Source organism: Danio rerio, chromosome 21 (assembly GCF_049306965.1).
Source record: "Danio rerio strain Tuebingen ecotype United States chromosome 21, GRCz12tu, whole genome shotgun sequence".
Taxonomy (NCBI): domain Eukaryota; kingdom Metazoa; phylum Chordata; class Actinopteri; order Cypriniformes; family Danionidae; genus Danio; species Danio rerio.
Window position 1 is genome coordinate 6450001 of NC_133196.1, and position 14805 is coordinate 6464805.

At 37.4% G+C, this 14805-nt stretch overlaps 1 protein-coding gene across 5 annotated transcripts in view; it reads left to right on the forward strand.

Annotated features, from left to right (window-relative positions):
- Nucleotides 1–14805, forward strand: part of col27a1a (collagen, type XXVII, alpha 1a) — a 228928-nt gene that overhangs the window by 182988 nt on the left and 31135 nt on the right. For all 5 annotated transcript variants that reach the window (XM_073934154.1, XM_073934155.1, NM_001163294.1 and 2 more), the window contains 11 exon segments: nt 1340–1393; nt 1478–1522; nt 1720–1764; nt 5310–5363; nt 6199–6252; nt 6467–6520; nt 9574–9627; nt 10695–10748; nt 13059–13166; nt 14244–14297; nt 14379–14486. In XM_073934154.1, the coding sequence (XP_073790255.1) occupies nt 1340–1393; nt 1478–1522; nt 1720–1764; nt 5310–5363; nt 6199–6252; nt 6467–6520; nt 9574–9627; nt 10695–10748; nt 13059–13166; nt 14244–14297; nt 14379–14486 (684 nt within the window).

The following is a 14805-nucleotide window of genomic DNA, read 5'->3' on the forward strand; positions in this document are numbered from 1 at the left end:
GAGACTTTTTTTAACTGTATGTGTGTGTGTGTTTGTGTGTGTTCAGACAAAGACAGATTCAGCATAGCTTTGTGTCATCAGTAGACCCCTAGAGCCTCTTAAACATTGACCTACATGCACAACCCAATATACGCCAACATATGCCATATATCTAAATCCTATATTACAGCGCCCCCTAGGGTCGGAGTGTGCACTCACTGGCCACTTTATTAGGTACACCTTACTAGTACCGGGTAGGACCCCCCTTTGCCTTCAGAATTGCCTTAATCTTTTGTGGCATAGATTCAATAAGATACTGGAAATATTCCTCAGAGATCTTGGTCATCACGCAGCTGCTGCAGATTTGTCGGCTGCACATCCATGATACGAATCTCCCGTTCCGCCACATCTCAAAGGTGCTCTGTTGGATTGATAGCTGGTGACTGTGGAGGCAATTTGAGTACAGTGAACTCATTGTCATGTTTAAGAAACCAGTCTGGGATGATTCCCGGTTTATGACATGGCACTGGAAGATGGGTACACTGTGGTCATAAAAGGATGGACATGGTCAGCTACAATACTTAGGTAGACTGTGGTGTTGACACGATGCTCAATTGGTACTAAAGTGTGCCAAGAAAATATCCCCTCCACCATTACACCCACACCACCAGCCCGAAGTGTTGATACAATGCAGGATGGGTCCATGCTTTCATGTTGTAGACGCCAAATTCTCACCATACCTGGCAACGTTTTTCCAATCTTCTATTGTCCAATTTTGGTGAGCCTGTGCGAATTGTGGAATGGCACCCGGTGTGGTCTTCTGCTGCTGTAGCCCATCTGCCTCATAGTTGGACGTCTTGATTATTTTCTCTTTTTCAAACCATTCTCTGTAAACCCTGGAAATGGTTGTGCGTGAAAATCCTAGTAGATCAGCAGTTTCTGAAATACTCAGACCAGCCCGTCTGGCACTAACAACCATGCCATGTTCAAAGTCACCTTTCTTCTTCATTCTGATGCTCGGTTTGATCTGCAGCAGATCATCTTGACCATTTTTACATGCCTAAATTTATTGAGTTGCTGCCTTGTGATTGGCTGATTAGAAATTTTGACAGGTGGACAGGTGTACCTAATAAAGTGGCCGGTTAGTGTATATTTCAGAATTTGAGAAGCAATTAGAGTTCCATTTTATGGAATGTCACAGTACTGTATGTCGTTTGTGTGTGTGTGTACACGTGTTTAAATTACTGTTTTATTTTTAAACTGACATTATCATTTATTTTTAAATTTCCGTTTAAGACAGAGCACATGGAATTTGTTTTGACCTTTCCCGTTAATTTATTTATTTGTGTGTCTATTTTAGGGTCCTAGAGGTCCAGATGGGGTGCCAGGTGAGATTGGCACTGAAGGCAAAAAGGTAAAGGGCCGTGTCTTCTACAGGACATCTAGTGACCAAATATAAATGCTATTAAATCAAAGTTTAACAAATGTTTCCTCACAGGGTCCTGATGGTCCTCCTGGAAAAATTGGTTTCCCTGGACACGCGGTAAAAACCTTACTATTAAATTCTTAGATTGCATTTCTATGGTAACTATTGCCAAACTAGTGCCTCTACAGTCTTTAATTATGTTTTTATAGCAACTATGTGCAGCTTTTAATTGTGTTTCTCTGGCAATTGTTGCATGTCACTTCAGTCTTTGATTGTGTTCCAATGGTAACAGTGTCTGTCCAATCTCTCCGCAGGGAAAGATCGGCGAGTCTGGGGAGGTGGGGCCAAAGGGATTTCCGGTTAGTTTCTTTAATAAAAAATATTATACTGTGTATTGAGTGATTTACACTCACTGGCCACTTTATTAGGTACACCTTACTAGTACCAGCCTGGTCCCTCTTTTGTCTTCAGAACTGCCTTAATCCTTCATGCCATAGATTCAACAAAGGTCCTGTAAATATTCCTCAGGGATTTAGGTCCATATTGACATGATAGCATCATGCAGTTGCTGCAGATTTGCCAGCTGCACATCCATGATGCGAATCTCCCATTCCACCACATCCCAAAGGTGGTCTATTGGATTGAGATCTGGTGACTGTGGAGGCCACTTGAATACAGTGAACTCATTATCATGTTCAAGAAACCAGTCTGAGATGATTCACACTTTATGACATGGTGCGTTATCCTGCTGAAAGTAGTCAGAGGATAAGTATACTGTGATCATAAAGGGATGGACATGGTCAGCAACAATACTCAGGTATGCTGTGGCGTTGACACGATGCTCAATTGGTACTAATGGGCCCAAAGTGTGCCAAGAAAATATCCCTCACACCATTACACCACCACCAGCAGCCTGAAGTGTTGGATGGATCCATGCTTTCATGTTGTTGATGCCAAATTCTGACCCTACCATCCAAATGTCACAGCAGAAATAGAGACTCATCAGACCAGGCAACGTTTCTCCAATCTTCTATTATCTATTGTCCAAGCCTGTGTGAATTGTAGCCTCAGTTTCCTGTTCTTAGCTGACAGGAGTGGCACCCGGTGTGGTCTTCTGCTGCTGTAGCCCATCCACCTCATGGTTGGACGTGTTGTGTGTTCAGAGATGTTCTTCTGCAGACCTCGGTTGTAACGAGTGGTTGTTTGAGTTACTGTTGCCTTTCTATCAGCTGGAACCAGTCTGGCCATTCTCCTCTGACCTCTGGCATCAACAAGGCATTTGCGCCCACAGAACTGCCGCTCACTGAATATTTTCTCTTTTTCAGATCATTCTCTGTAAACCCTAGAGATGGTTGTGTGTGAAAATCCCCGTAGATCAGCAGTTTTTGTAATACTCAGACCAGCTTGTCTGGCACCAACAACCATGCCACGTTCAAAGTCACTTAAATCATCTTTCTTCCCCATTCTGATGACCATGTCTACATGTCTAAATGCATTGAGTTGCAGCCATGTGATTGGCTAATTAGAAATTTGCATTACCGACAGGTGTACCTAATAAAGTGGCCGGTGAGTGTATATGTGTTGCAAATGTTTAACACTATTCTTTAAAGCTCCTGTGAAGTGCTTTGAAATTGGTATTTTTATTCGATGTTTGATGTAATCTCAACCAAAACATGGTGAGAGGGCGATCAGAGTAGCCTTTTTATAAAGCAGCCAATAGTGTTTTGTTTTATAACAGCTCTGCCAGTGAGAGTGGCACAGCCGGTGAACTGTCATGCCATTATAAACTGGCCACATTTAACATCGGGTATGTTTGACATCAATGATCTTTACTGTCTGATTGAGTTACAATAGAAACATTTCCCATCAGACAAGAAGCACTGCATTAAATTCCAAGTCTTTAAATTATGGATATTTATTTTATCGTAGTATTTTTAATGGACTTTCAGCACTCAGCTGCTGCTCCTTATCTCTTTTGACGCTTAAACAACTATTGCTTAAGTTTATTTAGCAGACCATGTTTTAGTGATTAACAGTTTTATTGATTCTCAGGCAGGTTTCAGCATGGAATACAGAATACAAGTCTGAAAATAATCAACATTTTTTTTCCCTATTATTAACCCACCCCAAACTAATCCCCAACTACTACTTTAAGGTTCTGGCTTGGCTATCAGTAAATATAATTAAGGCCTCTATCTTATATAATGAAGAAAAAATTTAAATAAAATACAATAGAAATTAAATGAAACAAATGAATGGGTAAGTTTAGTCAATGACATATCAAATTTACACTGTTGACATCAGTATATTTCTCATACATTTATTACTGTTCCATTTCCAAACAGTTTAAGTACTTGGACCATTTTTTAAAGTACAGGTTTAGCTTGTCCATTTGCTTATAAGACATTTTTTCAAATGCGGCCACTCTAGCAAGTTCTACTGCCCATTCTTGGAAGGAAGGGGCCTCCTCTGATTTCCAGCTCCTAAGAATTATTTGTCTGCCAATCAGTAAACTGGTTTGGACCCAAAATTTTATGTTTTTATCTTTTATTTCGTTGTCTGTCCAACTACCTAGTATAAACAGTCTTGGGCATAGTGAAATACGAAAGTCTAAAACTGAACAAATGTGTTCATGAACTCTTTTCCAGAAATCCTGAATTTTTGTACAAGACCATAGAGCATGAACTAAATCAGCAGACCATGTTTTGATTAATTTACATTATTGATGCTGTAAAAGGAACCATATGGAATTAAGGATAGTCACATTAAAGGTGCAGTAGGGGATCTGCTAAAATGCTAACCGCTTAGCATATTAGCTTTGGACGGCAGGGAGGAACTGTGATTCAAAGCCATGCCTCCTGAAATCGTGAACATGCGCACTGCGTCACAACAGCAGACAACCCACTAGTTCATTTCATTCGCCAGCGGGTTTCAGGAATTACATTTATTACTAAGCCACACTTACATGCTATATCAGAGCGAATGTTCAGAGTAGCATGGTAAACAGTATAGGAAGGCTGTCGTTGTTCAAAAATGACCCAATGTGAATATAAAAGCAACTTCAGCTCAATACAGCAGGTTAGGCGGAATAGCGCTATTCACTGATGTTTTTTTGTTAAACTAATTATAAATCTACATTATAGATGCTGTCAAAGATCCCTTATGAAACTGAAAATAATCACATCTAGCTTCCACCGGGAGATTTCAGTGGCTGAACAACACGTCTGTGAATACAAGCAACTCATAACAGAACACAATCTGACATCAGCTTAGCCTGACTAAAATAGTTTTAAAACAGAACATTACCTGTCTAACAGTAATACTTCAGCCATGGTGTCGTCCTTCCTCCAGCGTGCTAAAGTAACTCCAATACTGATTCAGGAGTTTAAAAAGTTTCAATTCAGCATTGGATTTCACCTCATCTGTGATTGTCACAGCGCGCGGCGCTCATGCTCACGTCGAATGGTGGATCTGTGTGAACAGATGCGCAGAAGTCCGAATCTACATTTGTTGACAGACAGTCTGAGCTACTTATCGGTATTATGGGAGATGTCAGCCCGACATTATTTAATTGGATCAACATTTTTTAGTTGTATGCCTTACCTCAAATATAAAAATATATATAAACACATTTAGATCATTTACTTTAATCAGTACTATTGGACTGTGGAGAGACTTTAAACCAGCACAACAACAAATGTTTCTGAAGACAATCACCTACTGCACCTTTAACATTGCACTGGAAGTCTATCGGTGGCTGAAAAGCACTTCTGTGCTTATGGCCCGTTGTTCATTTGTCTTCATATTAATTTATTATTATATTAATCATTGATTTATTGCCTTTTCACTATTATAATAATTTAATTCATTCAACATGTTTTATTTGAATGATCTGTTTCTGAAGGGGATTCAAGGGCCATCCGGGGCTACAGGAGACAAAGGAATCGCAGGGGAGCCAGTGAGTGATGCATTATTTCCGTTCAACACACAGAAACATATTTTTTCCACTGTCTTTTTGTGTAAACCGAGGGCTGGAAATCTACTTTGCGTCTTCTGGGTGTTGAGCAACTCAGAGTGATGAGTTTAAACCAGGGGTGCTCAATCCTGTTCCTGGAGAGCCACCTTCCTGCAGATTTCAGTTGCTACCCATATCAAACACACTTGCCTGTAATTATCACGTGGTGTTCAGGTCCTAATTAATTGGTTCAGGGGTGTTTGATATGGGTAGCAACTGAAATCTGCAGGAAGGTGGCTCTCCAGGAACAGGATTGAGCACCCCTGGTTTAAACACTGTGTATTTTTATCACATTCAGTCCTCAAATATAGATCAATTAAATGGTGTAATAATTGATGTCTGCTTTTTTATTAGGAAAAAATAATCATAACTCTTTGATGCACAAGCTAAAAAATAGATATAGAAAAAATAAACTTGGGTCACTTTAGACCCATGCAGTGCATCAAAGGGTTAATAAACAATATTATGGTGATAAATGTATTTTCTAGTGAGCACTCAAGTTCATGACCTAATTAGTTTTTTTTTGGCACTCATCTCTCATTTGTAATTAGTTCAGTGTTTGTGATTATGTACTGAAAAATGTAAATAAGGTTTAGCAGTAGCTTTGCCAAGATATGGAAACTGTACAAACATACATATGCACACACACACACGAACATCTGCTTCACGGTTTAACACGTTGGCTTCAGATAATGGGAGATTGCAATGTTGAAATGAGTGCCTGTCTATGTTTTCTAGTATGTATTACTGATACATTATTTTATTTGTTTGGGACAAGGGACCGTCAGGACCTCCAGGAACACTCGGGCCTCAAGGAAATCCCGGACCAAAGGTAAAAGACGCCACACGTACACAAACACTATTTTTTCTTTTGCTTCTGTCTGTTTTCATTCTCCCTGATTGTGATTGATACTGATATTAAAATGATTAGCCTTGATTAATCCTGTTTATACGCTGTTGATTTTGATTAATGAAAGTAATTTCGTTTCATTAATCCATCTGTTTTGATAACAAAAAAGACTTGTTTATGTTTATCTTTCTCTCAGGGCCCTGCAGGAAAAGTTGGTGATTCTGGACTTCCAGGAGAACCTGGAGAAAAGGTGGGATAAATATCAACATTAGGGGTGTCACGATTTTGATTTTTAATCGAAATCGATCGAAATTTATGCTCAATTTCGATTATCGAATCAAAAAATAGAATCGTCGATGCTGCCACGCCCCCATGTCACGTCAGCTTGGCTTGCCAAGCGGGAAAATAACAGGCTTGTTGAAGTGCTTGTTAAACTGCAGAAGCAGGAGACCCGTCGACAGAACTTAAACCCTCTTCTCTTTCAACGAAGTCGCCGGTGTGTAAGCATTTTGGATTTCCAGTGAGTTATGTTGACATCGTTCGTGTTGTCGACAAAAAAAAAACACAGTTTTACAGGCTCTGCTATGTACGCATTACGTACAGTTCGTCCGATAGACAACACCGGCATCGTGATCCTCCGCCCGCCCCCGTTGCAAATCCGCTCGCAAAAAGTACACACTCAGGCTCTGTTTACACTGTCTTTGTTTTTAAATAGCATTTTAGAACGACAACGATTTGACATCCACAGTGGCGTGTAGCATTTCTGAGCAGCCCTCCTTCCTTTCTACCTCTGAAAATGCACATCACGTGACCACACAGACACAGACGCACACAGCCATGCGCTCGAGACAGCAGGTCCAGGCAGTCAGAGGACTGCTTCAATCTTTCACTCACTTGTACTTTGTCATTTTAGCGAACACCTCAGATACTGTTGGCTGGTCCCTGTTGGTTGTGCGTCTTTTTTTACCGACGCCATTATAACGACACAGATCACTGCCTATTCACGAGTCCCGCAGAAAAAAGTGATTGACAGGTGGTAATTATGTGTGTATCTTGCCTTTATTCATTTACTGTATGATTTGTTTATGGGTAAAACAAAGACCATGCAGGTCAGGTAGTTTAAACGGTAGGCTACAAATAATTAATTGGTCATTAATTAATTATTCATAATCGAAAATCGAATCGAATCATGCCTTTAGAATCGAAAATGTAATCGAATCGTGGATTTGGAGGATCGGGACACCCTTAATCAACATATATACGTATGAAGTGAAAATTATTAGCCCTGTTTCAAATATTTCACAAATGATGTTTAACAGAGCAAGGAATTTTTCACAGTATTTCCTATAGTATTTGTTCTTTTGGAGAAAGTCTTATATGTTTTATTTCGGCTAGAATAAAAGCAGTTTTAATTTTTTTAATAATTTTTTAAATCAACCTTTTTTTTATCACAGCGGACCGGTCATCAATTGACAATTTTGCCGCGACCTGGTAGTGGGTGGGATGTATGTAGATTGCTAGACGAACATTAACCGTTTTCTCAAAGGATGACAAGCTAACAAAACATTGCTGCAACTCTGATACGAGTTTTATTTATAGAGAAAACTAAAAAGCACTGCAGTGTTTGGGTGTTCAATGCTGGATATTATTGCCTGGACGGTGCGACCGCTTTACGCCCTCTACACGTGTCACTCCTAATATGAAAATAACTTGCACGTGGAAAAGACGTGATATGTAAACGCCCCTAAGGTTTGCTTTCATTTGCAATCTACAGCACTTGATCTTTTTCTTGCACAGACAAGCTGGAATCACCTTATTTAATACATTGACTCTTTGGATAATGTTAGTTTGTATAATACAGGCTTGAGTTAATCAAGCTTATGTATTTTGTGTGATAGGCTATGATGATAATGAATAGCCATTATAGGGGTGGTCAAAGGCATATCTAATATTTTAATTATTAACATTATTATTTAAAACAGAGATCAGAGTGAACTTTTTCTCAGATTCAAAGAGCTGATACCCCATACATCTTGTTTTGATGTCCTTCAGGGGGATATAGCCTTATTTAGGGGGGTCAATCCCCCCAAAGCCCCCCTGTAATTCGCAACCTGGTTAATGGGTTCTTCCCTGGGCCTTTTTTTGTTGGCAAAGAAACTTTCCATAGATATCTGTTACTTACTCATTTTGCTGCTTGTGGGTTAAATTTGGGTGCTTAAGTGACGTGATGTAACTGAGAGAATATGGTCATTTTTCAAAATAAAGGATTGTTCAGACTCAGATAATAAATAAAACAGAAATAATTAGTCATTTCTTGTGTGACCCTGCACCAATTGATCCAGGGACCGGTACCGGTTGGCTGCCCAGGGGTTGAGGACCACTGGTCTACAGAACAAACCATCATTATACAGTGACCTGTCTATTTCCCCAACTTGCCTAATTAGACTAGTTAAGCCTTTAAATGTCTCTTAAAGCTGAATAGTATTGTAATACTAATACTAATACTGGTAGTCTTCATGGCAAAGATAAAAGAAATCAGTTATTAGAAATGAGTTATTATGGTGAGAATTATTATGTTTAGAAAAATCTTCTTTGCGTTAAACAGAAAATGTGGGTGGGGTATACAGAGGGGCTAATAAATCTGGCTTCAACTGTATAATTCATTTTGAATACTATTTATAAGACAAACTATTGTTCATCTAACAGGTTTTATACATGTATATGCAAAAAAGTAAATAAATAAATAAGCCATGTTTAAATTTGCCCTAATTTTAGTAACGGATTATTAACAAAAGTCCAACACAACTCATATAAGAGCTCATATAGCATGCGGTCAACCATCTGGAGATTGCTAATCAACAATTTCCTCCTTTCACAAACCATCTGAGTTTAAATAAAGTCTGCATTTTTAAGAGCTGTTGGCGTTGTTTAGTGCCCAATTCATGAAAAGAGCCTAAAATTAGTGTTAAACCGTTTCCCATCATTTTCTTTCAAGAGGTGCTATTATGCAGCACTAAATGACTGTTGCTAAATCCGATTGTGTTTGGCAGCTCAGATCTGCATTGAGCTGTTGAGTATATATGTGCCAGATGCAGCCTGAAGAGGAACCATATGACTACATTAGTATTGTTAAAGTTAGATCTGAGCTCGGCATTGCTCTCAGACGCAGATGTGCAGTCACACACCATTGCTCATTATTGGCATTTCACTGACTGGACTCATGTATTTAAAAGGAACTTGATATAAATAATGAAAGCATCTGTGTGTTTGGACTCTTATTATGTGTTTTTATTGTTTGCATAGGGGTCAATCGGGCTTGCAGGGAATGCTGGGGCTGCAGGACTTATCGGAGCAAGGGTGAGTGTTAAATATATCTGCGAAAAGCTTTTTAACAGTTTGTCGAGAGTATCGCTGTGGTATATTTGTGATATTAACTGTTAGCTTGTTCATTTATTTGACTAATTTGAAAAATGTTAGATGTCTACTTGGAAAAGGTTCGAATTTCTGGATAGTGAAATAAAAAATAAAAAAAAAACACTTTTCCATTTGGAGTGATACAACAGTTAAACACTACACGGTTGAGTGTGTAAGTGCTTAATTCAATTCAATTCAGTTCTTCTTTATTGCTATAACTCTTTATTAATGTAGATTGCATCAAAGCTTCCTAACATAGAAGTTATAGTAAATTGAAACTGCATCAGTCAACCCAGGCTCATTCTGAAAACGTAGACCAGCGGACGTTTCTGGAGACCACGAAATACATCCCGAGAGGTATGTATGGCTGCATTTTATTTTTTTAAGCGAACGCTACGGGGCGGAGTGACGCTAATACCTTTCGCGCTTGCCGGCTGACCGATTACCTCCGTGTGGAGGGCTTTCCGGCCGCAATCAGTTTGTCCGGTCAGCTCATCGTGTGCATCGGCGGACTTCACGTGGTGAAATCTGAAAAAGTAGTGAAAAAAAAACAGACGAGGGCTTTTCTTTTTCTTGAGGGCTTTTCTAAATTGTTGCTCGGGTTTAGGGAAGTGAGCGGGCGGGCGTGTCAATCGGTAAAACTGGTTGGGTTCAGGGAAGGAGGAGAGTGGGTCAGCCGATTGGCCGGTCGCGCAGTCAATCATTCAGTCAGTCAGACAGCGGCCTCTGGTGGGTTGACGCGAGAACAGCGCGGGCACGAACGGCACTCGCGAGAGACGTTCGAGATACGAAAAAGCATATCTCAGCGGCTTCTCGCAGATTCTTGAAAGCAAAACTGCACAAATACGTACCTCCCGGGATGTATTTTGCGGTCTCCAGAAACATCCGCTGGACTACGTTTTCAGAATGAGCCTGGGTTGGCTTCAGTCCAGTTTTCAGAGTTGAAGTTCAGTTTAGTTATAATTGTAAAGTGTTTTATTTGAGACGCATCTTCTGTTTGTCTGATACAGGGAGAACCAGGTTTAGAGGGAGAGGCTGGTCCCGCTGGTCCTGATGGCACAAAGGTAACACTTTTTAAACTTTTTTTATTTATTATTATTATTATTATTATTATTATTATTATCATTATTATTATTATAATTGTTTATTTATTTTTTCCATTTTGTATGATTATGGGAGCATTTCATAGAAAACTCCAAACAAATCTCCAATAGAACATGGCATTTTTGTTAGGGCTGCACAGTGTTGGAAAAAGTGCACATTGTGATTTCTTTTTTTATTCTGCGATATTTATTGCAATATGAATACAATTTCACTAGATGAATTAAATAAATGTTTGTAAAGAATCTATAATTTTAGATTGATTGGGATGATTCTGTTGGGGAGTGCATAAAATATAATAAACAATCTACAAGCATAGACAAAATCAATAAAGAGAAATATGCTAATTAAATAAACTGTTTATTGTTTTCTTGGGAGTCGAACTGTATTCACGTATACAGTAATTTAATAACCAAGTGTAAAAGAATACTGCATAGTCTTTTTTTTATAAACAATTCCATAAAATTAATCGTTTTAATTATTTTTGAAAGGTACAACGGTAGTTTCTTATGCCTGAATGCTTTTAAATCTCACACAGTCATAGGCCTCAAAAAACATTTGCAAAACGATCAGTCTAATCCAGACTCAACATTGTGTAGACTCGCGATGTAACTATTGTGAATGATCACATTGCGAGATCTACGCTAAAACAATAGATTGTGCAGCCCTAGTTTTTGTACTTAAATGAGCATTCTCCATCATATGTGCAAAGTTTGGTGAAAGTTAAATTCTAAAATAAAAATTTACCATTTTCAACCCTGGCTTTAAAGGGGACCTATTACGCCCATTTTTACAAGTTGTAAAATAAGTCTCTGATGTCCATAGAGTGTGTATGTGAAGTTTCAGCTTAAAATACCGAAGAAATAATGTTTTATAACTCTTTGAATATGCCCCATTTAGGCTTTGATCCTAATTGTGTAATTTTGGTGACTGTCGCTTTAAATTCAAATGAGATTGTGCTGTTTTCAGAAGAGGGCAGAGCTACAAATGCCTGTGTGTCAGCATAGTGGCAGATTCAAGAACAATACCAATGTCCTATTCTAACAAGGGAGAGATGGTCTCTAATGGGCGGGGCTTTCCCCCTCTGATGACACGTACAAAAGGAGAATGTCAATCAAACACATTTTTACTATTAGAAGTTGATTATATCCACAGACTGTTGTCACACAACTGTGTTTAAACCTTTTATAAAAGTGATTTTTGCATAATGTTGTCTTTAATATATAAATTACATAAAAAATTGTAACACTTTATAAGTTGCTAAATTAAATTAAAAAAGTATTGCCTAAAATAAATTTGTATGTCATTCACACATTGAAACTACGAGGGGAAATGGCAAATGTATGTTATATAATTCAATTTTTGTTTCGCAAACAGAATTTGTTCGTATTGCAATGGTCTGTTTTTGCAAATGTATGCAAGTTTTAGTGCAGAAATACATTGCGGGTTTGGTTTAAATCTGGAAATACATTGCAGTTTTGCATATTACATTTCAACTGAACTGTGCTTTATGCTTCCATATTTAATATTCAGTTATACTGCATTATATTTTTGACTGGACTAGCACTGTCAGATGAGAAAAACAGAACTGAACTGAGCTAAAAGAAGATGTCATGGTCTTCTGCAGAGCAGCTTTATAGCTGAATCAAGCTTGTTTTATAATTGATGCAATTTTGAATCAACTTTACATTGACTGGAGCTGAATAATTATTGTATTGTATTATGTTAATGGGTAATTATGAAACATTTCACAACTGATTAACTTATATTATAGTATTGATATAACTTGAATCAACATTGAAGGCTGAAGCATAAGTTCTGTGATTGGTCGGCTGCATGTTTACAAGTGTGCAGTCCTGTGAAGAAGCTCCGGATGGAGACTGTTGTTTTGTGTTCACCTTGTAATTAAAGTTGTTGCCCGTGCACTGATTCCCACCTCAAAATGAGCGAGTTTGGGCCACTTGTACTATAAGGTATCGCTCAGGAAAAAACCCATGAACAAACCCGACACAGAGAAACACCTACTGCCAACTAGCATTTCTGAAGTGTTACTGCAGAGCAACACAAATAGGGCGCAGAAGTATAAATGCACAGCTACAGCCGTTGCATGCGCCGTGGGTCACACCGATTACTTAATGCAGAAGTATAAATCAGGCTTCAGTTAATAGATTATTATCTTAGAATATCATCTTAAATTTGCTTATTTTTATGCTTTTATTTAAACAATATGTATTGCATTAAGCTCTGTATTAATAAAGTTGACTTTTGAACAGGGTGAAAAGGGTGACATGGGCACAGAAGGTGAGCAGGGGGTCAGAGGTGACCCTGGAATTAAGGGGAAAGACGGGCCACCGGGCGACCCTGGACTTACTGGAGTCAGAGTGAGTGATGCAACATATTGCTTTTTATTTTACTTTATAAATTTGTGTTCAAAATAATAGGAGTGTGTTGGAATAAAAAATTTAGTAAAGCTCAAAATATATATAATAATATAATTTTTTTAATGCATGCAGAAAAGATCGGGAATATGAATATACAATAAAAATGTAATAAATATATAATAAATATAATAAAAATATAATAATAAAATATAATATAATAAAAATTATTATAAGGATTTTGAACACAACTGTTTATACACACAATGTGCATGATGCATGTAGAGTTTAGGATTGGTAAAATAAGCCAACAATAGAGTGATATTCGACTCTTAAACCCACCAAAAACAAAAGATATGTCAGTCTTTAGTGGATATGAACATTTTGAAATGATACACATATTTTGCAAAATTCTGTAAGGTAAACTGCTTTACAATAAAAACCCACACATTAAAAATAGAAATGTTATAATTGTACAAATACAAATAATGTTTTATGGAATATTATAAGTCTCAAAAAGCATTTTATGATGTTATTGAATGCTGTTATAGTATTTTCTGATTCTTTCCTTATATTTCTATTTTTTTGTTTATATTTTGGTATTTTGATGTCATTCTTGTACATTATTATTTAGCTTTAATCTATTTGAATTTTAATAAATAAACATTTTATGATGTTAGTTCCCAGATATGCATTCTTTAGTAGGATTTTATTTATTTATTTATTTATTTATTTATTTATTTATTTATTTATTTATTTATTTATTTATTTATTTACTTTATTATTTTTATTTATCTGTTTATTTTATTTATTTTTATTTATTTGTATTATTTTATTCCACTTTATGAAAATGTCAACTTATTATCATTTTTATTATCATTTTAATTAACAATAAGAACTCTGTCTTTCCTAGTTTGCAAAATGAATGAATGTAGAATTTTGGTTGATTTATTTATTTATTTATTTTTAATTAAAAAAAAATATATATATATATATTTTATGCCAGTCGTTATGTCCGATATTTGATTGTAAAATTGTGGTAGGTATTTAAAAAACAATTATTTGCATACTGTATTTCAGGGTCCTGAAGGAAAATCTGGTAAAAGTGGCGAGAGAGGGAAACCAGGGCTTAAGGTAAGACATTTGATCTTCTCATTGTTTAGTTTGGTTTAAAATCATCATTAATATCGACGACACTTGCATGCTCCCCTGCAGGGTGCCAAAGGTAACATCGGTCATCTGGGCGAGACGGGAAGTGTGGGAAAGATCGGGCCAATCGGAACCACTGGACCAAAGGGCTCTCGAGGAACTATCGGACATGCGGTAAACACACACAAATGTTCTCATTCAAGTCATTGTGACATGAACATAATCCTTTTTTATTTTTTATATAATACAGCAGGAATTATCAATGCAATAAATGTACTTTCACTTCCACTCCCCCTTCAATGACATCTCTTTTCTGATTGGGTGTAAGGTCTGTCAATCAAATGAGATCCACCAATAGGAAACACCATCTTTATCACACATGTTTTCACACTGATATACAGTTGAAGTCAGAATTATTAACCCTCCTGTGACTTCACTTTTCTTTTTCAAATATTTCCCAAGCGATGTTTAACAAAGCAAGGAAATTTTCACA